General features: G+C 43.2%; 1 protein-coding gene across 8 annotated transcripts in view; it reads right to left on the reverse strand.

Annotated features, from left to right (window-relative positions):
- Positions 1-26,234, reverse strand: part of ptprk (protein tyrosine phosphatase receptor type K) — a 740,572-nt gene that overhangs the window by 447,099 nt on the left and 267,239 nt on the right. For all 8 annotated transcript variants that reach the window (XM_038799792.1, XM_038799788.1, XM_038799790.1 and 5 more), the window contains exon 4: positions 3,277-3,358. In XM_038799792.1, the coding sequence (XP_038655720.1) occupies positions 3,277-3,358 (82 nt within the window). The remainder of the gene's footprint in view (positions 1-3,276; positions 3,359-26,234) is intronic.

Consider the following 26,234-nt stretch of genomic DNA (forward strand, 5'->3'; position numbering starts at 1 on the left):
TGAGTGTGGATCAGGGTAAGTGAGTGAGTATCCAGAGACTGGGAGTGAGTTTGCCTAACGCATTCACTTGAATAGTCACCTTTATTAATTTTTTAAAATTGATTAATTTATTGCTTTGACATTGTATTTTTCTCTCAATTAAGTTCTTTCCTTTCTTCACATCTCAACCTTCCTTGTTATGCCCAACGTTCTAGTAATTTTCTCACTCGCCCTCTGAATGAGAGCAAAAAATGAAATGTGGTCCCTCATGCGATAATATTGGATAAATCTGCTCGGAATGGACAGCAATATGCATGGGAAAGTGACGGCAACGTGCTAGGGAATCAATCTCTGCAAGAAACACTGACCATTCACTTCACATAGAAAGAGGAAATGCTGAAGCAAGCAGGGGCATGGTGGTGGCGAGGTTGCAGGCACCAGGTACCGGTCTGAATGCTCCAATGAGTAGAGCAATATTTATTCTGCAACAAAGTGCTGGTCTCATTTAGTACAACCCACTCATGCAAAGCTGCATTTTCATCTATGACATTCATGGAAAGAAATTAATCTGCCAGAGTGACCTGCTGATGCACTTGTTGGAAGGTGCAGTCACATCTTGACTAATTTGTTGCTCAGCATCAGTTCCACATGAAGAAAAACAAATAGGTGCGCAACTGGATAAACTACTTTTTATCCTCAGAAAATACGGTCTTACAGGAAGCCTGGAATTTTAAACTATTAATTTTATTTAAAAATGCAAGACGCCAGGAGGTTGAGAACCTCCGGATTATTGAATAATGATGAATTTGACACTAACGATGCAACTAGTCAAATGTTGAAGGAAATGACTCAAAATTATAGATCAGCAGCTATAAAATCAAAATATTATTTTCACTGTTGAAAACAAAGATCACCCCAAATTATTCGGGCTGGGTAGAAGGGGTTTGTGATGCATACAGCAGTTCCAATATATGAATGGAAAATACAAAAATATCGTTACAAAGAAATACACCATTTCTAGTTTCTGCATGCATTTCCCAACAGACCCAAGATATATATGACTAGAAGAATGGAGTTCTCTCATTATTGAGATCATTACTTTATTTGACAAGTTGACTGTAGTCAAAATTAATGCAAGACCAGTTTCAGCACACAAATGTCTTAACTAACCAAAAGTTGGTTTTTCTTTTTGGTTGACATATAAAGCAGTATTTTATTAACATTAAAATAAATCAAGATGAGAAACAAACACCGTAACAAATAATCTCATTTTCATGTCAGCTTTTTAAAAAAGAAAACAATTGTGTAATTGGAATTTTTTTTGAAATGAGAAATAAATTGACTGTAGGTAATATACCAATTGTGATTAAGAACCTACCCACATTATTTGGGATTAAGCTGCTAAAACTCATTTGCTGTGGAGAAAATCTGCAAGTAACAATTTGTACAGCAGGCGTGTAGCACATTACAGTAACATTGCTTATTCAAATGGCCCAGTGTTAGAGACATGAGAACGGCAGCTTTAAATGAAACTCTGCTGCTCTATCAATCATGTGCAGGATTATACATGGGGTTAGAATTTGGTGGGAGGGGAGTGAATCTTCCTTTGGTTAGTCCACTGCTTTTATGCTGTTCTTTTCAATTTAGCAGGGTAAAGGAGTCTTCAGACTGATTAACCTATATATTACTTTGACCAGACCCCTGAAAATTAACTTTGAACGTTAACGATGGGAGCATGTAAATCATATGCCAATTAATACATGCACTAATAAAACTCCTGTTTTACTTACCTAGCTTGAAATTTGAGCACCACTCAATACCCAACTCTGCACACATACAGTGGCATTGAGTTTCATACTAAGCTGGTGAACTGAGTTTGTGGGGTACTCTTCTTCACAATTTTTTCTATTCTCGGTACCTTTGCTTGAACGATACTATTTGAGGAGGTTAATCAGCTGTTACATGTTGCCAATATGAAAAGTATTTTTTGATGTGTCAGCAGCTGCTTCATAACAAAAACATTCAACCTAATTGCTACCATACAGGTTTCCTGGCCATGAGGTTGCAGTTATACCAGTAATGTGGCTGACGCAAATTAACTTGCTCCATAATACTCTGCTAGCCCAGGACACAATTACATTGGTGCTTAAATACAGTATTCACTCAATATAGTAATGGATATAGAATGGCTTTCCCTCATTCTTCCCCGCACCCGCCCCATACCCAATATAAACCAAAGCACCTTTAGGAGAACCCTGAAGGTTTCTCAATGTTTTTATGTTATTACTGTTGTTGGCTTAATTTGTAATCTATATTCTTCATAAATTAATCTCAGCAGTGATTGAAAAATAAACAATACTCTAAACTGACACTACTTAAATAATGAAATAATGAATGCCTGACCGGACGACCAGGGACATTTTTCCAAAGAGCACTTCTTCTCCAGGTCAGAGGAACAAGATGGCAGAGTTAGAGTTGGTTCATAGCATGTCCACTCCGCAGTCAACAAGAGACAAATTTAGGGGGATTTACTTCGATACCTGTTGGTATCATAGGGGACATAAGCGTTCTCTCCCAGGCCAATATCCCCATTGTCGAGCCACTGGTCATGCCCGACCAACTGCGATGGGCGGGCCACATTGCCTGAATACCCGACATAAGGCTCCCAAAACAAGTGCTCTATTCTGAGCTCCACAATGGCAAGCGGTCACTAGGAGGGCAGAGGAAGCGCGACAAGGACATTCTGTAATTCTCCCTAAATAAATGCAACATCCCCGTTGACACGTGGGAATTGCTTGCCTTCAAATTCACAAACTGGAGAAAAAGAATTGCGATGGCTCCAATCACCTCGAGGGTCATCGGGTGGAGCATGCAGAGGTGAAGCGTAAACAGCAGAAGGAGAGCACAGAATCCAGAGCATTCCACCCACCCACCCCATCAAGCACCTGTGGCAGAGTCTGCGAATCCAGGATTGGACTGTTCAACCACCGCACAATCCACCTCCCCACAGTGGAAACAAATCATCCTCAGTGCAAAGGGACTGCCCAAGAGGTGTTGGTATTCAGTGATGGATGTACAGACACATCACTGTTGAATATAGAGACTGGCAACAATAAATTCACAGTAAGATTAAGAAATGGTTCTTTGACAACAAAATACAAATTTGATTTTTAAATGACCTACTTAATGTCCAAACTAACTCTCTCATGAGCAAAAACTTGGCTTCCCATCAAAAGTCAGTCCTTAGACTTGTCAGTACATTGAACCAAAAGGAAAATGTAATAAATGAGTACTTACCACATGGATAACTCAGAACCTGGACATCATCAATGGCAATATATCCAGTTTGCTCAGGAGATATATTTGCTTCAAAAATCACCTGCAAAAATATATGTTGAAAATTAACATGTCATTCGCATTTGATTACATTTTCTAAAAAAAATTCCTTTGACCAATTTCTGCCCCTTCTTTCCTGAAAGCACTGCTGGCACACAGTTCAATGAATCTTATTTACCAATTATTGATCTTCCAGTAAGGGCCCAGATTGGGCATTGATAGTCCATTCAAACGCAAGGGTGTCTCATTTACCCCCACATTTGTTGGAGTCATTAGATGATAAACTGAAGATATCTTGCAAATATTCTCGCTTCCTTCTGGCCAATTGTAGAACATCTATGACCTCATTCCTACTCCTCCACCATACCCTTGCATAATATCACCAATTATGGTTACACATAAACTGCTAATTGAGGTACAGATTCTTGAACTTCACTACCTAGTTTCTCCCAAGTCAGTGGTTGAGGTCTCCGGGTCGATTTTCTCCTGCTCTCTATTTAGGAAATTGATATTCTACAGGTATTGCATTGGGAGAAAGGAGCAGAGAGAAACCCATATCAGATTTATGCCCCCACTATGTGCCTTGCTGTTTTTCTTGGAGCTCTCCAACTAGACAAATCTAATTAGTCCTGCATGAATAGCAGCATAAATTTAACATTTTTGGGACAAGAGAGGGCAATCCTAATTGCCTCATTTGTCTGTGGCTAGGCTTTCAGCATGGCCAATGGCATCCAATATTATGATCTTATCTTATGTTTGGCCAGACCACAACAGTGGTACTGGACAGAAATCCCAATATCTAATCTAATTTGTAAAACTGTGAGGAAAGCATACTTTGCTCCAGGAGTGACTCCACAAACAAATAAGAATATGGCATATTAAAACAAACTTTATTACCAACACAGGTTCGAACTAACTTCATCATACAAGAAAAAGTTTTCAATTACCAGTTGAACAATGCTCAACAATAAGATCAAACACGTTTGATCTCAACTGCTGTCTTTTTTTTTTTATCTCCAATCAAGCAAACCTATCTCAGGTCAGAATCCATTTTTAGATTTGAGAGAGTGTGAGTGAGAGTGAGAGTGAGATTTCAAGGAACCGCCTGCAGATTCTTGCCTGTCTCAAACTACTATTTAACTTGCCAGCATTTGGCAAAAAGCTCCTGTTCCATTCACAGCAATTTATTTAACTAGAAACTCAGCACATGACTGCTTCAACCACTGGCTCCTCCCATTAACTATATCATCTCTATCCCACTAAGTTGGTTATGACCATCTTGCTCAGACTAAACAATATGAATCATTAGATTGAATTATGATCTTACTTTTACGATGCTTTAATTATCCCTCTTGTAGCCCCAATGTCTGCCTGCCTTTTAAACCAGGAATTTTAAAAAAAGAAAACATTACCGCAGCAATTACATCCACAGACTAACCCAGTTTAACCATTATTACACCAGGAACATATACTGCAATATTTACCTGAAATTCCTACATTCATCACAAATCTGCTTGTGGAACTTTCTAATTCCTCATCTACATCAACAGCCAGAAGGCTCAGTCTGAAGAACTTCAGAAACAGAAGTAGACCAGAAAGTCATTGCGTCCAATCTGCCATTTAATACCATCATGACTGATCTTGGGCCTCAAATCCATTTTCCCCACACAGTCCTCATGGGAAACCAAAAATCTATCTTGAAGGACCAATATTCCGTTTTTGGCTTGAGAAACCAATTCAACTTCAGCCATGGCACAAATGAAATAGTCGGCCATTTAGTCCCTCCAGTCTGCTCTGCCACTCAAGATAATGGCTGAATGTGATCTCAACGCTACTTGCTACCTGCCAACCTCATAACCCACAGCTCCCTTGCCAATCAAAAGTTGCCATCCAGAATTGCAGACATAAACCCATATCAGCCCGTACCAGCCTCCCCGGACAGGCGCCGGAATGTGGCGACTAGGGGCTTTTCGCAGTAACTTCATTGAAGCATACTCGTGACAATAAGCGATTTTCATTTTCATATCCTTACAACGTGGTTCAAACTAAAGAACAGAGTTTGCAAACAACACCCTGTTGCAATTTAAACTTTTAAGCAAAACATCTGGCTAACAGGAATCTTGCTGACTTAACTGTTGTCCCAAGTGTCAGGTTATGTTCTCACACAAGGCTTTCTGTCTTATTTAGTTTCAATATAACTCTAGCAGAATTCAGGCCTAGGAAGTTCTGTCTACAGCTCATGAAAAATATGTACACAGGTTCAAATCATGTCATTACAAATGTATACCAGCTGTACATTTTCATCAACTGAAAATGATTTTTCAATGAAGCTGATTTAATGATTCCAATATTGTCCTCTCCAGGTGAACGAGAGCAACACATGGTGCACCATGGTTAGAATCCTGGCAATCAAATGCTGTCAACACAAACAATCTGAAACCTTTCCGAAGTTAATTATGCAACAAATTTCATATGAAAGCAAGATCAATTTGTGTTCAGCTGTTGATTACCTGTTTGGTGGCACCCAAACTTTGATTAAATCAAGTCTTTCCCATCATGGCTAGGTGTTATTGGTTTTCCATGGAACCAGCAGGAGGAAAGTCAGAGGACTATTACACGTTCTTCATTTTAGGATTTAAAGAATGAAGGAATTTTCACTGAAAGCCTGCTAAAGTATTCTGTGGCTTAATAAGGGGAAGGGAGAAGTACGGCTGAGGGTTTATTGGCTTTTCACAAACAGAGTTTCACAATTTGAAGAAGGAAATGTGCAACCTTTTCAAAACATTACTTTTATTTACGTCTCAGTCCCATCGAGACTCATCAGTTTAAATCTATCCCTGTTGGAAGTACCCATGACCTTGTCAGATGCCAACTTTAGTATTCCCTACACAGATGTCACTAATTTTCATGCATTTGTAAAATCTCATGGAAATGCTAGGTCTCCACAGGCTGGAAAACAGCATTAATAACATTAACTAATAAAAAAAGATGACATTTTCAGTTATTTTGCTTTAATTGGGGTTGGGGAAGGGCTCTGTTACTTTATATTGATAGCACTCCATTCTTATTTTTTGCTACACCTTCAATGGTAAGTTTTTGGTACCAGCTTTCTCAACTCGTCAAGACTCCTATCTATATGGAATGATCTTCCAAATGGGTCATAATATGCATGTAATATAGTAGAATTCTTTATAAGTCAAAATTTGATGGCAGTTCACCATATCCAAAGAAGGCAAGCTAACAACATTATAAAATGACGATCCAGGTGCAATCAAAACTTCACTCCAAAAGCAACACAGTGTCATCCTCTTTTCAATTTGTCATAATAATAATCTTTATTGTCACAAGTAGGCTTACATTAACACTACAAGACATTATTGTGAAAATCCCCTAATCGCCACATTCCGGCACTTGTTCGGGTACACGGAGGGAGAATTCAGAATATCCAAATTGCCTACCAATACGTCTTTCGGAACTTGTGGGAGGACACCGGAGCACCCGGAGGAAACTCATGCAGACACAGGGAGAAGTGCAGACACCGCACAGACAGTGACCCAAGTCGGGAATCAAACCCAGGTCCCTGGCGCTGTGAAGCAACAGTGCTAACCAATGTGCTACCATGCTGCTCAATTCTGATCTTAAACCAGCTGTACACTTTGAAACAAAGATGACAAATTCTGAGACACCATTTTCCAGCAACAAAACTAGCCTAACCTCAAAATCAATGTAAAATTTTGAGATCCAGATCAGTATACAAACATGGGTGCTTCATGACCGGAAAGATCAGTTTTTCACTGATGTGTGAAGCATGATGGTGCTACTAATGGGATAAACAGCACAAGCTTTTCTGTTAACGTTCAGTGGTCAGGTCTGCATTACAGCAAATAATTAGGAATGGAAAATATATCCAATTTCATGCCATCTTGATATTTTTTGGCACTTGACCATTATAATTTCTCCACACATACACTCACAGCTCCCCAACCATACCACCTCCCTCCCATTGATATAATGGTTATTTTTAGTTTGTGGCTTTCTCAAGCAGTAATTGGCACACAGTTCATACCTCACCATTCTTACCGATTTGAGCATATATTTCTGCTTGGGCTGCAAACTAGTGAGCACATTTGCCCGAGCATGACTGGTGCAAGCCAATGTATCCTCACATTATGGCAGTGTACAACTCATCCTGTTACAAATATCCAAGTAGAAACACATACCGTTGTAATTACTGAGATATACTGGGGAGACTTGATAACACATATGTTGAAAGAAATCAAAATGAAAGGAAATTGAAAATTCTGATTAATTTATACTATTTATAAAACTAGTTGAAAACGAGGCAAATTTAAGTATAGATTTCCAGCATTGAGGCATGTGCCAAGTGAATTACAGTCAGCAAATTATAAACAGTTATTAAAGTTCACTGCAAGTAGCAACTCCAGAACCATCTTTTCTAATCAGCTAAAATGCTATCCTTATTTTGCACACCACATGCTTCTTTCCCTGTAAGGACAATGTGCAGCTCCTCTATTGAAATACTGTAAAAAAAAATACTGTAAATCAATACACACTATTCAAGTTGAAAGAAAATTGTGGTCCAAAAGTATCCAGTAACTGGACCTGAATTAGCAGAGTGGCTTAGTGGCCCACTAGGAAGAGGAAATGTTAGCCAATGTTCAAAGAATCCAGCAAAGTAATTGTGAACATAAACTATGCCACTAATAATTGTGGGGAATACAATAAAGTCCTTTTTATTAAAAGGAAAGTGGAAAATTGTAAAACAAAATTAAATTTTGAATACACTATGATACCTACCCAATTTGAAAAATATACAAATGGTAATTCAAATAAAAAATCATTGGGTTATAGAAGATGCCCTCAAGGGAGTCAACACACCAAATGGATTAACTTTGTTGGGCTGGATACTCTTTTTTTTTCATCAATTACTTGTCTTAGGTTTCAAATATATCACATACTTTCCAAAGTAATTTTTTAACAAAGCTAACCTGTAGGTGGCATAATATGCTAACTATGCCACCAACTATACCATGTTCCAAATAATGCGAGCACCATAACTACTATAGTGTACAATGCAGCATCCAATGCTATCAGTATATTGCAGCAAACATCTGAGTGTCTCCCTATAAAATCTCTGCCAGACAGCTTGCCTATAACTCATTTGGTTGGGTATGCAGCGGATTGTAAAATCACTGTGTATGCAGTTCTGAAAGTGGTGTGACCCACCATTGAAGAGAAAGCAGGAATGGCAAAAAACTGCAAGTACATTGTGCAGAGTGACACAGCTTAAAATACTACCAAGTGAAAGGGTGCAGTCAAGAGTTAGAACTACAGACTTCCAGTGGCGGCCATGGAGCAGTAGGTCGCACATTTGATAGCTCCCACATGTGACGGACTTTTGGACTTTTTTCTCCCTTTTTTTTTGCAGATTTTATTGGATAAAATCGGTGAAGAGTGAGACAGTGAGGAGAAATCCCCCTCCAGTGTATGGAGAATTGGACCAGAAGTGGCCATGTGAGAAGACAAAGTTCCACAAGGAAGACGCGAGCAGAGCTGGCAACGCCGGAAACCATGGCGGAAGCAGGGCTGCGGGGAGCCGGCACAGTGGTCGACAGAGCAGCTGGTGAAGTATTTTGAAGATTGTTTCGCAAAGCTTAACAAGGAGACGCTGGACCCGATCAAGGCTTCGATTGATCAGGTGGTGCCAAATCAGGAAACCCACGGACAAGCGATCCAGGAGGTGGAGAAAAAAGTGGCCGAGCATGAGGAATACCTAACCGTGCTGAAGACCAAGGTGGAGATGATGAATGACCATCAGAAAAGAATGCAGGGGCGGCACGGTGGCACAGTGGTTAGCATTGCTGCCTACGGCGCTGAGGACCCGGGTTCGAATCCCAGCCCTGGGTCACTGTCTGTGAGGAGTTTGCACATTCTCCCTGTGTCTGCGTGGGTTTCACCCCCACAACCCAAAGATGTGCAGGTTAGGTGGATTGGCCACATTAAATTGCCCCTTAATTGGAAAAAATGAATTGGATATTCTAAATTTAAAAAAAAAAAGAAAAAAGAAAAGAATGCAGAATAAGCTGGAGGACTTGGAGAACAGGTCCAGGAGGCAGAACGTGAGAATCATCGGCCTCCCTGAAGGCAGTGAGGGATCGGTTGCGAGGGCCTATGTGAGGAATATGCTGGAGAAGTTGATGAGGGCTGAGGCATTCCCTCGGCCCGTGGAAGTGGATAGAATGCACGGAGCCCTCGCGAAGAAGCCCCGAGTGATCAAGCCGCCGAAGGCGATGGTGGTACGTTTTCACTGATTCCTGGACAAGGAACACGTTCTGCGGTGAGCCAAGAAAGAACGGAGCAGCAGGTGGGAGAATGCTGCGCATTCATCAAGACCTGGGCGTGGATTTCGCCAAGAGGCGAGCTGGGTTTAATCAGGCAAAAGCGGCCCTCTTTAAGAAGCAGTTGATGTTCGGGATGTTGTACCCTGCCCGTCTGTGGGTGTCGTATGAGGAACGGGATTTTTACTTCGAAACACCAGACGATGTATTGACTTTCATCAAGGAAAAAAGACTGGATGTGAACTGAAGACACTGAATCCAGAGAGTATTGTAGTGGTGATTTATTGAAAATCAATCACTTTTGTGCTGGTTTGAATAAGTAGTGTTATGTGCAATAAGGGGCTGTTTCGATGGCTAAAGTTAACTTTGTCTTACTGGGAGCCGGTTGGAGGGCGGGTGGTTTCTGTGGTTGTTTTTTCATTGTTTTTTCTGATGTTTGTTTACTGGGTATGTGATGCTTTGAATATGTTTATCCAAGTTGGGAGGGGGGTTGGGGGAGAGAACAATGGTGAGATAAGACTGTTTGGTGCCATGGGTGAGAGCTATCAAGTCAGCTGACTCAGGGAAGCACAATGGGGGGTGAGCAGCTGTTAAGCTGAAGCTTGATATGGGTTCCTGGTGCTGTTACCAGGGATGCAGGATGGGGGGGTGCTGCTGCTTTGCTGACAGGGGAGGAACTGTTACTAGGGGACAAATGGGAGGTCGGGGACGGCGAATGCCCGGGGGGGGGGGGGGGGGGGGGGAGGAGGAGGAGGAGGAGGAGGAGGAGGAGGAGGAGGAGGAGGAGGAGAGAGAAGAGGGCCGGATTGTTGTTTTATGGTTGGCGTGTGTGAAGATTGTGATGGGATGGAAATGTTTATAATACCATGTTTATGTCATTGTTATTGTTAGTATTATAAAAGCTTGCAAATATCCTAACAAAAATATTGTTTTTTTAAAAAGGGTTAGAACTACAACAAATAAAAACCGAATGCTCAGATGTTGGAAACCTGAAATAAAAACAGAAAATGCTGGATATATTCAGGCAGTCCAGAAGCATCTGTGAAGGGAGAATGAGATACCATTTCAGGTCAATGGCCATTTATTAGAACTGGAAAAGGGGCAAGATATTGTAACATTTTTAAACTAAGTGCAGGCAGGGAATGTTGAAGCGTAGGAAAGGGAAATTAAGAAGATTAATGGTCGGGTGAATGGCAGAAGGCATTCAATGAAAAAAGAGATGATGCAAGGCATAAAGTGATGGCAACAGACAAGAAAAAAGACAGCGCGAGAAGAGGTGTAAATGGAAGTAGTGGAATCATCAATAAAGCTGCCGTCCAGAATATTGGCAACAAAGATTACAATCCAAAATTGCTGAACTCTAAATCAAGTCCAGAAGGTTATCGGAGTGCCAAATTGAATGAGGTGCCCCACAAAACAGCCACATAATCTGAATATCATCTCAACAGAGGGGAGACCACATTATTGGGCGCCAACTGGTTAGTAAATTGATAGTTCTAAAACTGAATATCTATTTCACATGGAAGGAAATTTGGCAACTGGTCAGTCGAAAGGAAAGAGGTCAAAAGGCAGGTATTTCAAGTACCGTGTCTGCATAAGAAGTTTCCATAGGAAGGAGAAAGAATGTTGGAGTGATTGTGGAATGGATCAGAAATTGCCCTCGAGAACAGAACCTTCAGAAATGGGAGAGATTTAGTGGTCTCCTGTGATGGAATGGAAAGTGAGGACAAGGGATCTAACCTGATTCTGAAAAGCGAGGGGAAACTGTGAGTGCAGGAAATGGGAGGGTAATGCAAGGGAAGGTGGACAGAGGAGACAAGCTCAGTAAATTATGTAAATTACAGTTTGACATGGGGTGGCGTCAGGGCCCGGAGGAAGAGCAGGTGTCAGAGTTGGCATCCAGGCTCGGCAAGGTAGAGGACAGTTTGCCAAAGACAATCCTTGTCAACAATTTAATGACGTTACCTTTGGACCTGATGTAAACAGATTGCTGCAGGTTCAAAGGGAGGTAGCTTAGAATAAGCATAGGGAGCAGAAAAATTGAGACTGATGTCATGCCAACAGTTCTAAATGAGAGGTCTAGAGAGAGCAACTATGGTTCTGTTGAGGGTTGAAGATAACCTTCCAGGAGAACATGGTTGAAATTTGTGCAAAAGGTGGCCATCGACTAAATCATTGGATTTACACTGGTCCTTAATTGCTGGCTGTGAAGAAACTTAGCAATAATTGCATTCCTTTGCTTGTACCTTTTTTATATAGGCTTAATCAAGGATGATGAACTAAATTGGAAAGCACAAATTACAGAGCTGTACTCAACCAGGGTCCTTCTTCACTCAATTTATTCTAAAACATTAAAGAAAAATACTAAGGATACTGGAATCTGAAATAAAAGCAGAAAATGCTGGAAATACTGAGCTCAGACTGCAATCTATGCAGATTTTTGTAAGGGACAATGAAAAGAGTCCACACCCAGTTGTAGCGAAAAACAAAATTTATTTTATTGAACACTATTATGCAAAGCTCCAGTCATTCCTTACAAAGGCACATCAGCACAATGCCTCAGGTAGAGTAGGGCATTGGGAACAATTACTGAAATTATATTCCACTATGAAACATTTCACATGTGACGGAAGGAGTCATCAACAGTGGTATCAAGCAGCAATTAGTCAACGATAACCAGCTAGCGGATGCTCAGTTTGAGTTCCACCAGGGTCACTCAGCTACTGATCTCATTACAGCCACGGTTCAAAACTGGACAAAAGAGCTGAATGCCAGAGGTGAGGTAAGAGTGACTACCCTTCACATCAAGGCAGCATTTGACCAAATATGGAATCAAGCAGCCCCGGCTAAACTGGAAACAATGGGGAGGAGGAAAACTCCCCGCTCGTTGGAGTCATTCCTGGAACAAAAGACGACGACTGTGATAGTTGGAGGTCAATCATCTCAGCTCCAGGACATCACTGCAGTTCCTCAGGATAGTGTCCACAGCCCAACCATCTTCAGATTCTTCATCAATGACCTTCCTTCCATCATAAGGTCAGAAATGAGGATGTTTGCAGATGACTGCACAATATTCAGCCCCATTCATAACTCCTCAGATACGGAAGCAGTTCATGTTCAAATCAGCAAAAACTGGATAATCTCGAGCCTTGGGCTGAAAAGTAGCAAGTAACATGCATGCAACACAGGTGCCAGGCAATATTAATCTCCAACAAGCAAGGATCTAACAATCGCACCATTCAGTGGCAGTATCATCACTGAATTTCCACACTATCAACATCCTGGGATTACCATTGATCAGAAACTGAACTGGACTCGTCATATTAATACTGTGGCTACCGGGGTAGTCAAAGACTAGGAATGCAAGGCGAGTAACTCACCTCCTGACCCCCCCCCCCCCCCCCCCCCACCACGGCCTGACCACCATCTAGACGGCACAAATCGGGAGTGTAACGGAATACTCTCCACTTGCCTGGATGAGTGTAGGTCCAACAACATTCAAGAAACTCTTCCCCATCCAGGACAAAGGAGCCCGTTTAATTTCTCCCACTTTGACAAACATTCCAAGCCTGCACCACTGACACACAGTGGCAGCCTTGTGTACCATCTGCAAGATATACTGCAAGAATGCACCAAAGATCCTGAGGTTGAACTTTCCAAACCCACGACTACGATCCAGAAAGACAAGGGGAGTCACATACTATCCAGACTTGGAAATATATTGCCGCTCATTCACTGTCCATGGGTCAAACTCCTGGAATTCCCTCCCTAACAACATTTTGAGTGTACCTAGACCTCGGAGACTGCAGCAGTTCAAGATGGCAGCTCACTTTCGCTTCCTAAAGAGCAACTAGGTACTGGAAATGAATGCCGGCCGAGCCAACGACACCCTCATCCTGTAAATAAATTTTAAAAGCTCAAGACTATAAGAGCCCTTCCTACGTATTTCTTTTGCTTTCATTACTTTTTTTTCCTTATTTTTGGTCCGTGGACCCATAATCGGATGTGCCTTTAAGCAGAAGGTTCAAAGTGAAGCAGCCTGCCAGGACTTGGTTTTGTATTTTGGAAGGGAGAAACCAGACTCCTCACCCGTATGGAGTTGCGGGAACCAGCTTTGGAGAGAATCGGTTCAGTTGGTTAACTGGCAACTGGTGGGTTGGCCGGGGACAGTGTTCTGCCTGACAACGGTCAGTGATTGGTCCCTGTGTGATACTTTTTGAGACAACTTGGCGGAAGTGTTTAGGTCTTGGAAGTGAAAGGAATGCTCCTCTCTCCTGCTTGCTGAAGTGCAAGAACTGCTCTATTGTTCTGAAAGCAGTGAGTGCCTGGCATATCCTTTGCTGTGAAACTGAAATGATGCTGAGTCTGCATATAAAACCATCTCAAACCGACAAGAAAGTACCACCAAAACGAAAGCCTGAACTTCAGAAAGATATCGACTGGTTGACATCCCAGTGCATCAAGGATCATGGGGGTTTTATTTATATTTACCTTACCTTCCCACCACCCTTTCGTTATTTGTCTGTGTGTTCTTCCCACCACCCTTTCCCTGTGTTATTTGTCTGTGTGTTTATGTGCGTGTGTATGTATATCATATATGCACATATATATGGTGGGGCTTAGAAAGCTATATTTGCCATTGTTTAAATTATAATATTGCACATAATAAAAAGCTACTTGTGTTTTAAAGTTGCAAACCTGGTTTATTGGGCTCAACCAAGAACCTCTAATTCCGCCGGGGTTGCGACTCTGGGTCAAGGGGTCTGTAATTTACCACGCACTAGCTCAGGACGGTGTGACAAGACATCCGATGTGACTCTGACATAGGCAGACTATTCTCCTCCAGCTGCAGCCTGTGGCTTACCCCCTTAAATTCTTCGACATCTCTTCACCATCACCCAGCTGGGTGGGTTTGCCCTTGCCGCATTCCATTCTTATCTCTGATTATAGCCAAAGTACCACCAATGGCTTCTCTTCCTGCTCCTGCTACATTCACCTTTGCTGTCCCCCAAAGATCCATCCTTGGAACCCTCCGATTTCATATCTCCCCCTTCGGGATCATCTGAAAATCATGTCAGTTTCCACGTGTAAGCTGCTGATACATAGCTCCATCTCTCCACCACCTCTCTTAACTCCTTCATTGTCTCTACATTATCAGAATGTCTAGGCATCATCCAGCACAAGAGGCTGAAATCTCCTATTGTACTGGGAAGACTGAAATCATCACATTTCGATCCCCATCACAAACTCTAACCCTCTATCCGTCAGTTTGATCATCTATTTCCACCTACGTAACGTGGCCAATCTCAGTCCCAGCCTCAGTTATGCTGCTGCTGAAATTCTCATCCATCCCTAGACTTGATCATTCTAACACACTCATGGCTCGCCTGCCACATTCCAACCTTGGTAAACTTGGTTTGCAAAGGCTTTCCACAACTTTGCTGCTTACATCCTAACATGCACAAAATCGCATTCACTTATCATCACTGTACCCTTTGACCTACACGAGCTGCTGTATGAACGTCTCGTTTTTAAAATTCTCATCCTTGCTTTCAAATCTTGCAAGGCCTCACCCCTCTCTATCTCCTTAATATCTTGCAGCCCACAACCCTCTTGGACAACTGTACTCTAATCCCTGCCTCTTCAATGAAGCCAATTTTAATCACTTCATCTTTAGTGGCTGTCCATCAGCTGCCGTGGAATCAGAATCTTTCCTATCTCTCTTCTCACTTTCCTCTTTAAAACACTCCTGAAAACTTTTCTTTTGGTGAAGGGAAATGCTGATTCGGGGAACCACAGATTTGAGGCTGGGAAGTGGGATAGAAATTTTCGGAAAAGGGGATTGAGACATAAAAGATTTGTTCTTCATGATAATGACTGCTTATTGTCACAAGTAGGCTTCAATGAAGTTACTATGAAAAGCCTCTAGTCGCCACATTCCAGCGCCTGTTGGGGGAGGACAGTACGGGAATTGAATCCGCGCTGCTGGCATTGTTCTGCATTACAAGCCAGCAATTTAGCCCGCTGTGCTAAACCAGCCCCTTGGGGGTCGGTTTGCAGGATTGAAGGAGCTGGAAGTGTTGGTGAAACTGCCTCCAAATTCTCAATGAAGCTAATATTACCGGACTCCTGAGTATTTCCCCGGGGCCATCGGTAGCAGCGCTGTTGCGAGCGCCTTCAATCCTGACCCCTGCACAAACTCTTCTCCATTCTGACCCACTGAGAATCAATCCCTCTAACCCAGCTCCGCTCCTTCGCCACATTTTATGCCCAGTAATAATACATCAGATGGAAGTCCCAAATCCCCTGCCTGCCTTCCCCTCTGTAGCAGCATAGTTCTAACTCTGGCCACCTTCCCTCCTCATATGAATGAGGTAATCATTCCTTCAATCTCTCTAAAACAAGCCTTTGGCAGGAAAATGAGCAGGCCTTGGAATAAACAGAAATCATGGCAACACGTTCATTTTAACCGCCTGTACGTGACCAACCAGTGACAGAGGTAGACCATCCCACCTTGCCAGATCAGCTTTTGCTCGCCCCACCAAACTAGAAATTTTGTACCTACGGAGCCGAGCCCCCCCCCCCCCCCCCCCACCTCAATCTAATAATTTCCCTCAGTATGATTTGGACAAATTGAGTGAGCGGGCAGCTGAACGGCAGTTGCAGTGTCATTTGGATAAATGCGGGGTTATCCACTTTGCTAGCAAAAACAGGGCGGCAGACTATTATCTGAATGGCCATAAATTAGGAGAGGGAGTTTACAATGAGTCCTGGGTATCCTTGTATACCAGTCTCTGAAGTTAAGCATACAGGTACAGAAGCGATAAAGGCTTACCAGAGGATTTGTGTACGGTAGTAGGGGTGTCTTGCTGCAATTATACAGGGCCTTATTGAGGCCACACCTGGAATATTGTGCGCAGTTTGGGTCTCCTGATCAGAGGAAGGTGTTCTTGCTCTAGAGCAGGCACAGCGAAGGTTTACCAGACTGATTCCTGGGGTGACGGGACTGACGTATGAGCAGGGATTGAATCGGTTAGGATTGTATTCCTGGAGTTCAGAAGAATGATGGGGAGATCTCATAGAAACCTATAAAATTCTAACAGGACTAGATAGGGTGGATGCAGGATGGATGTTCTCAATGGTGGGTGTGTCCAGAACCAAGGGTCACAATCCAAGAATAAGAGGTAGACCATTTAGGACAGAGATGAGGAGAAACTTTTCAGCCAGAGTGTAGTCGGCCTGTGAAATTCGTTACCACAGAAAGTTGTTGAGGCCAAAACACTATATTTTCAAGAAACAATTAGATATAGCAATGAGGTGAAGGGGATCAAAGGATGTGGGGGAAAGCAAGATTTGGCAATTGAGATGGATGATCAGCCATGATCATAATGAATGGCGGAGCAGGCTTGAAAGGTCGAATGGCCTCCTCCTGTTCATTTTTTCCACGTTTATATGAAACAAACAGGTCAGGATTGCTCATGATGACGTAACTATAATGCGCTAATAGCACTCAGATTTCTTGAGTCAGCTCATTTGCAAGCTTCTCAATCCAGGTGCAAATATTATAGAACAAACTCACAACAGTTCTTGCTGCCATAAGCGGTAAGTAAACTTTAATGGGATGAAGGAAATAAAAAGGAATTATCACAACAAGGAGTGTGTGTGTGTGCGTGCGTGCGTGTGTGGGGGAGGGTAAAAGTAATGAGAGCCTTTAAAAAGCAAGAAAATCAATTACAAGTCTTTAATCGAGATTACAAAACAAAATGAAAACCACATTTACTTGCTGGCAGAGCATTCAGTCAACCACTTGCATCGACAGTAAGTTTTCAATGCAAAGAACATGCCAAAATGCATCAGCAGCACAAGAACAAAAGGAGACTAAGCCAAGTGAGTGAATCTTGGTCAAACAGGTCAGATGAGTTTCAAAGAGAGTCTTCATAGGAGGTGGAGACTCAAGGAGATTTATGGACTTTTATTTCTATCCATTTACTGGGTGTGGGCAACAATGCAACATTTAATGCCCTTCTCCAACAGCCCTCGAGAAGGTGGTGATGAGACCCCGTTCTCAAATCATTACATTGTGTGTTGCACAATGTGTTAGGGAGAGTGGTCTAGGATTTTGGCACAGAGATGATAAAGGAACTTCAATGCATTTCAACTCGGGATGGTGGCATCGAATGCCTTTGTCCTTCAATGTAGTAGAGATCACAGGTTTTGTAAATGCTGTCCAAGAAACCTAGCTGAATTGCTGCAGTACATCTTCTGGATGGTAGATTCAAAAACGGTGAAGTATGGACTCACCAGCAAACAGCCCCACTTCTGACCTTAAGATGGAGGGAGGGCAATTAATGAATAAAGTGCAGGTTGGACCTCGGATGCCACCTTGAGGCATTTGCACAGCTATATCCTGGGACTGAAATAACTGACCAATAACCTCAACTCTCTTGCTTTTGTACTGAGTACAACTCCAGCCAGTCTCCTTGATGTAAATGGCACTCTGGAATACAGTTCTTTTATCCATGTTTGCACACAGGCTGTAATGAGATCTAGAACAGTGTGGTCCAGGCGGTACCCAAACTGGAACAGCAGTGAACAGGTTATTGGTTAGTATTTGCCACTCAATACCACTATCAACAGTACCTATTTTGTTGATAATTGAGAACAGACCAATGGTCTCCCATTGCTCAAGTTGGATTTGTCAATTTTGTGTGTGGAAACATATTGGGCATTTTTTTCACCCAAATGCCAGTATTGGAGCTGTACTTAAATAGCTTGATTAAAATGCAACCAGTTCCAAAGCGGTATTGTGTGATAATTATTAACTGGATTTGACCAATACTAAAATTGGTTGTTGTTTGGGAAAGGGGGTGTTAAGTTATCCATATACATGTCATAGTGTAGATTTGTCTTTTGTTGTATGTTCTTATTTTTAATAAATATTCTGGACAACTGGACTTGCTCCTCACTGGATTGGCACATTATTCATAAGAACACAAGAACATAAGAACTAGGAGCAGGAGTAGGCCATCTGGCCCCTCGAGCCTGCTCCGCCATTCAATGAGATCATGGCTGATCTTTTGTGGACTCAGCTCCACTTTCCGGCCCAAACACCATAACCCTTAATCCCTTTATTCTTCAAAAAACTATCTCAGAATGGTGGCAACCTGTCCATCAAGCCATATCATGCATCGAGTCAGAACGTCCTCAGGATGAGGCAGAGCGACCGCACAGAAGGAAATTTTTTAAATCCTGTACTCCAGGTGCTACCTGGGACATTATCTGCCCCTTGTGTCCAAAGATGACATTATCTGCCCCTCGAGTCCAAAAATGACATTATCTGCCCCTTGTGACCAAAAATATGTTGGTCAAGAATTTGCCTTTATAATCACAAAACAACCCTTTGCAGAAACTCACATTCCTAAGTAGACGTTATCCTTGTAATCGGAGTCAGGTAGTGGCATCTAATGAACAATCTTAAGTTGTAGCTTCAACAGGTTGGTAGCCCATTTTTAGATACACCCTGGTTGGTACTGTTCCTAAAGTGCATCGTTGACTTGGTCAGCATTTGTTATTCATCCCTAATTACCTTTGATAAAGCGGTGGTGAGCTGCCTTCTAGAACCACAGTAAGAAGTCTTACAACACCAGGTTAAAGTCCAACAGGTTTGTTTCAAATCACTAGCTTTCGGAGCACTGCTTCTTCCTCAGGTGAATGAAGAGGTAAGTTCCAGAAATAAATATATATATATTATATATAGACAAAGCCAAAGATGCAATATGATACTTTGATGATCTATTTTATGAGAATGACTAGAGCGGGGGTGGGTCCGATCAAGGACAGTAGCAGGAGATTGTGCATCGAGTTAGAAGAGATAGGCGAGGTCTTGAACGAGTACTTTTCTTCAGTATTTACGAATGAGAAGGGCCATATTGTTGGAGAGGACAACGTGAAACAGGCTGGTAAGCTCGAGGAGATATTTGTTAGGAAGGAAGATGTGTTGGGCATTTTGAAACTTGATGATAGACAAGTCCCCTGGGCCTGATGGGATACATCCAAGGATTCTATGGGAAGCAAGAGATGAAACTGCAGAGCCGTTGGCAATGATCTTTTCGTCCTGTCAACAGGGGTGGTACCAGAGGATTGGAGAGTGGCGAATGTCATGCCCCTGTTCAAAAAAGGGAATAGGGATAACCTTGGGAATTACAGGCCAGTTAGTCTTACTTCGGTGGGAGGCAAAGTAATGGAAAGGGTACTGAGGGATAGGATTTCTGAGTATCTGGAAAGACACTGCTTGATTAGGGATAGTCAGCACGGATTTGTGAGGAGTAGGTCTTGCCTCACAAGTCTTATTGGATTCTTTGAGGAGGTGACCAAGCACGTGGATGAAGGTAATGCAGTGGATGTGGTGTACATGGATTTGAGTAAGGCATTTGATAAGGTACCCCATGGTGGGCTTATGCTGAAAGTAAGGAGGCATGGGATAGTGGGAAATTTGGCCAGTTGGATAACGAACTGGCTAACCAATGGAAGTCAGAGAGTGATGTGGATGGCAAATATTCAGCCTGGAGCCCAGGTACCAGTGGCATACCGCAGGGATCAATTCTAGGTCCTCTGCTGTTTGTGATTTTCATTAATGGAGTTGAAGGGTGGGTCAGTAAATTTGCAGACGATACAATGATTGGTGGAGTTGTGGATAGTGAGGAGGGCTATTGTCGACTGCAAAGAGACATAGATAGGATGCAGAGCTGGGCTGAGAAGTGGGAGATGGAGTTTAACCCCGAAAAGTGAGGTTATCCATTTTGGGAGGATAAATATGAATGCGGAATACAGGGTTAATGGTTGGGTTCTTGGCAATGTAGAGGAGCAGAGGGATCTTGGGGTTCATGTTCATAGATCTTTGAAAGTTGCTACTCAAGTGGATAGAGCTGTGAAGAAGGCCTATGGTGTGCTAGCGTTCATTAGCAGGAAGGATTAATTTAAGAGCCGTGAGGTGATGATGCAGCTGTACAAAACCTTGGTCAGGCCACATTTGGAGTACTGTGTGCAGTTATGGTCGCCTCCTTTTAGCAAGGATGAGGAAGCTTTGGAAAGGGTGCAAAGGAGATTTACCAGGATGTTGCCTGGAATGGAGAGTAGGTCTTACGAGGAAAGGTTGAGGGTGCTCGGCCTTTTCTCATTAGAACGGAGAAGGATGAGGGGCGACTTGATAGAGGTTTATAAGATGATCGGGGAATAGAGTAGACAGTCAGAGACTTTCTCCCCGGGTGGAACAAACCATTACAAGGGGACATAAATTTAAGGTAAATGGTGGAAGATATAGGGGGGATGTTAGAGGTATGTTCTTTACCCAGAGAGTAGTGGGGGCATGGAATGCAGTGCCTGTGGAAGTAGTTGAGTCGGAAACATTAGGGACTTTCAAGCGGTTATTGGATAGGTACATGTATTACGGTAGAATGATGGGGTGTAGATTAATTTGTTCTTAATCTGGGAAAAAGTTCGGCACAACATCGTGGGCCGAAGGGCCTGTTCTGTGTAGTATTTTTCTGTGTTCTATGAATGCGAGTCTTTGTTAGTAATTAAGCCTTTACAGTTCCAGATGGAGCAACTGGCAAGAGGGATAATCACAGGTTAAAGAGGTGTGAATTGTCTCAAGCCAGGACAGTTGGTAGGATTTTGCACGCCCAGGCCAGATGGTGGGGGGGGTGATTGTAATGCAACATGAATCCAAGGTCCCGGTTGAGGCCATACGCATGTGTGCGGAACTTGGCTATAAGTTTCTGCTTGGTGATTTTGGGTTGTCGCGCATCCTGAAACTACAGTAAAGGAATGTTAATATATTTTCAAATCAGGGTAGCAAGTGGCTTGGAGGAGTATTTCCAGATAGTCGTGTTCCCACTTGTGGGTTCAGCATGAGAAGAGAAATAGAACGGTTGAGGAGAGTGTGGAGGTGGTATGGAAATTAAGCAGAGGTTATGGGAGTCATTTTTAGTAAATTTTGCAGGGGTAGGTGTTGACAGTGAACTGCAAGCATTCATCATCATTACCCCTCTTTAACGCACTACAAATTTAGGATGTGGGGCATGTGCAGATTTGTGTCAAAATCCTGAAGTCGCAGCGGTCTGTCACTCAGTGCTCCAATCTGGATTCCTATCTTCAACCCACGTCTATTTCTCAGTTCTTAATTTGCTTTACGCAGAAGCTATCTGCTGTCCTGGTTGCTTGGACAGTCTGACATCATCACTGCTGCTCCACACTGGAAATCCTCAGCAAAGAACACTACAATCAGTTGCACTAACAATCCATGAAAATGCAACTTTATCCTTTTAGAAATCCACTTTACCTTTCCAACATTTCCTACTTTTCAGATTTCCAGCCTTCAAGGTTTAAACAAAAACAATTTTGTATTTTTGTGATATTATTCAAAATGAGAAACCACTTTAGAGATGATGAGTCATAGAACTACAAATCTGATCTACGTCTAATGTTGCTTCATACAAAACAAAATCATTAATTTCTCAATTGCTATGCAATTTCTGTTCCCATATAGCTTAAGCAAGTTCATTCGGAACGGATGAGCAGAACAGATTTGAAAAATTGACAAGTTATAATACCGTTGAGGAAAAAAAAAATGAATTATCTACCTGTAACAGTGGAATCAACACATTAGAAGCATCTGGAGGAACTAATCTTACGAATTAGACAGGATAACCTTTCAGAACTTCTATTTGCTGTGTGCACAAACCAAATTGAGATCTGATATTTCCAAGATTCATGTTCCGACTATTCTGTATTTCAGATTTAAAAATGCACAATACACATTTTGAAATGTCAATTATGTATAAAATTGTCAAAACAAGAGAACGTACAGTGGCATTTCCGCTTCCTTCAACAGCAAAATCTAGTAAACTTGATTTGCCATTCACAGCTATTTGAATTCAAATTACCTAAACATTTTTTAAAAAATGAGACAACATAAAAACTTTCCATCCTGTATAAAAGGCGACCATTTTTAAAAGTGCTGTATTTGGGCGGCACAGTAGCACAGTGGTTAGCACTGCTGCTTCACAGCTCCAGGGTCCCGTGTTTAATTCCGGCTTTGGGTGACTGTCTGTGCGGAGTCTGCATGTTCTCCCAGTGTCTGCATGGGATCCTCCGGGTGCTCCGGTTTCCTCCCACAGTCCTAAGATGTACAGGTTAGGTTACTGGCTATTCTAAATTGCCCTGAGTGTTGGCTTAAGTCGGGTGCTCTTTCCAAGGGTCAGGTGCAGACTCGATAGGCCAAATGGCCTCCTTCTGCACTGTACATTCTATGATTTTCTGCGCTTTCATTTGGCCTTCTTAGTGATAACTGCTCTAGACTGGCTACATGAGGCCGCATTTGGCAACAAGAAACAAAGTGGCACTGCAGACAGCCACTTTGGAGGGATCCACAAACAAAGGGAAACCCTGGAGTGCAGGGGCTCGCTCACCTGCATGGCGTGCACATAGTTGGCAGCTATTGGAGAAAAGGAACCTCCAAAGTGCAGGGCACATCCACAAGTTAAGTATGGGGGGGCAGAAACTCCCACCAGAATAGTCACCAGGAACGTCAGGGGACATAATGGTCCAGTGAGAAGATCCGGAATCTTCGCCCAGTATGAAAGCCAACACTCTTTCATCCAAGAGACATACCTGAGGGAGAAGGATCGACTGAGAGTAAGGAAGGGCTGGGTTGGACAGACATACCATTCTTGCTTCGGGATGAGAGCCAGGGGGGTAGACATACTGCTAAATAAGAGGACAGCATTTACTGCGACAAGGACAGTTATGGATTCAGGTGGGCGGTACGGCATGGTCAGCAGTTCCCTGGAAGGGCCACCAGTGGTCAATGTTAATGTGTATGCTCCTAACTACGGTTGGAGACTGAGACGACACAGAGTTTGTAAAGAAGACCATGGCACAAATCCCCAACATAGCCCCTGACCGACTAACCATATAGGGGGGACTTTAACTGTGTGTAGAACCCTCAGATGAACAGGTCAAACCCCAAATCGGGAAAACCTGATATGGTGAAAGAACGAAGTGCGTTTATGGAACAGATGTGGACCCATAGAGTCTTGCACACCCAGGGGAGAAAGACTTCTTCCAGGCCCACAAGGTATACACAGACATTGACATCTTTGTGGTGAGGAAAACAGTACTTCCAGAGATAGTAAGAGCGGAACAGCTCAGCGATTCCAATCTACAACCACGCTCCACACTACATGGATGTGAGGTAAGAGACGGGCCATGCTCAACTCCCCCCATGGAGGTTGGACACGGCCTTCCTTGCCGACAAGGCTTTTTGCAAGACAATGACACAGGCTATAGATGGGTATATTATCAACAACTAGAATGGGCAGGTCTCACCTTCCAAGTTCTGGGAGGTGCTGAATGCTGTGGTCAAGGGTGAGATCATTGCCTATAAAGCCCACAGATACAGGCAGGAGAGGGTGACTAGGCAACAACTCCAAGTGCCAAGGCCTGGACCGTAGAGCTTCTGGTAGAGAGGAAAAAGCTACCAATGGACTTTGACCTGCTTTCCACTAGGGAGGCATTCCAGCAACTCTGCCAGATATGGGCGACCTTTTACAATCATTGAGACAAGCCATCTGCCTGCTGGCTCACCAGCTTAGAAAGCAGGCAGCCACGATGGAAATGGCACAAATGAGGAATAACAATGGTAGACTGGTACCCGAGCCGGAAAAGGTTAGCAAAGCATTCAAAGCCTTCTATCGGGGACTGTACATCTCCAACCCCCCCCACTCCCCAAATGGGACTCAAGGATGAAGCAGTTCCTTGACAGACTGGACATGCTAGTCATGGAGGAAGATAGGAAACAGGACCTGGAAGCACCGTGAGAACTGGGAGAAGTCATGAAGGTTCGCACACCCAGGGGAGAAAGACTTCTCAAGATATACACAGACATTGACTCCATGCAGGCGGAGGAGGTGGCGGAAGCAGACGGAATCCCAACGGACTTGTACAAAAGATTCACGGCAGCACTGCCCAGCATCTGAGGGAGATATTCACAGACTCACTCGCAAGAGGCACCCTATCCCCAACGCTATCACAAGTTTCAATCTCGCTGATATCCAACAAAGACACAGACCCAACTGAATGCGGGTCCTGCAGACCCATCTCGCTGCTCAATCTACACTCGAAAATACCGGCCAAGATCGTAGCCAAGCGACTGGAGGACTGCGTACCAGAGGAGGCAGCAGCGGACCAAATGGGCTTTGTCAAAGGTAAGCAGCCAACATCGAACACCAAGCGCCTGTTCAACGTGATAATGACCCCATCCAGGGAGAGAAGACTACAGGTGATTATCTCCCTGGACGCAGGAAAGGCCTCTGAAAGAGTTGAGTGGAAGTACCTCATAGAAGTTTGGGCTCGGAGCAGAGTTAACAGAATGGGTGAAACGTCTGTACAGCGCTCTCATGGCGAGCGCGCTCTAACACCACCAGCTCTAAAAACTTCCAGCTGCACAGGGGCTCAAGGCAGGGACACCTGCTGACTCCACTTCTATTCAACTTGGCAATCGAGCCACTAGCAATCATCCTCAGAAGGGTGACAAATTGGAAGAGGATCCAGAGAGCCTTACTCTATGCGGATGACCTGCTCCTCAATGTCTTGGACCCCCAAAGCAGAATGGAGGGGATCATGCTGCTCCAAACGAGTTCGGAGCCTTCGTGGGCAAAGTGACATGCAACAAAGGCCACAACAACCTGCACTAGTGTGTGTGTGTGTGTGTGTGTGTGTGTACCACGTGCAGAGTCCAAGGCACCCCACTAAAGCCCTGCACAGAAAAGTAAGCATGGGGGCCTGGCCTCCCAAACTGCATGGGGTTCCTGTCTGTCCGAGTCCTTGCCACAACAGCATTTCCATCCTCACCAGCCAAGCACGCAAGAAATCCAATAGTAATAGCCACGCTCTGTACATGGACCGCAATATCCACCATACTAATAATAATCTTTAAGATAATCTTTATTTTTCACAACTAGGCTTACATTAACACTGCAATGAAGTTGAAAAGCCCCTAGTCACCACCGTGGCCTCCATCTGCAATAATCACAGGCTCGCGCCACAATGGACACCACCTTTAAATTGTGGGGACAGGACGGGGAAACATTGACAGTCAATGACTTTCACAGGGTTGATAGACTAGAGACGCTAGAAGAACTGACAGAGATGTTTCAACTGCCCGAAGGGAACAGACAATGTAAGGAAACAATGACATACTCTGGACACACACTGGTAAAGGAGCTGTTGGACGCGGCCGACTTATGGAGTGATAATGCAGGGACCTGTGTGGCTGATTGTTAGAGAAAGGAGAACCAGTGGGCATAAGAACATAAGAACTAGGAGCAGGAGTAGGCCATCTGGCCCCTCGAGCCTGCTCCGCCATTCAATGAAATCATGGCTGATTTTTTGTGGACTCAGCTTCACTTTCCGGCCTGAACACCATCACCCTTAATCTCTTTATTATTCAAAAAACTATCTATCTCAATCTTAAAAACATTTCATGAAGGAGCCCTTTAC

Source organism: Scyliorhinus canicula, chromosome 6 (genome assembly GCF_902713615.1).
Source record: "Scyliorhinus canicula chromosome 6, sScyCan1.1, whole genome shotgun sequence".
NCBI classification, from domain to species: Eukaryota; Metazoa; Chordata; class Chondrichthyes; order Carcharhiniformes; family Scyliorhinidae; genus Scyliorhinus; species Scyliorhinus canicula.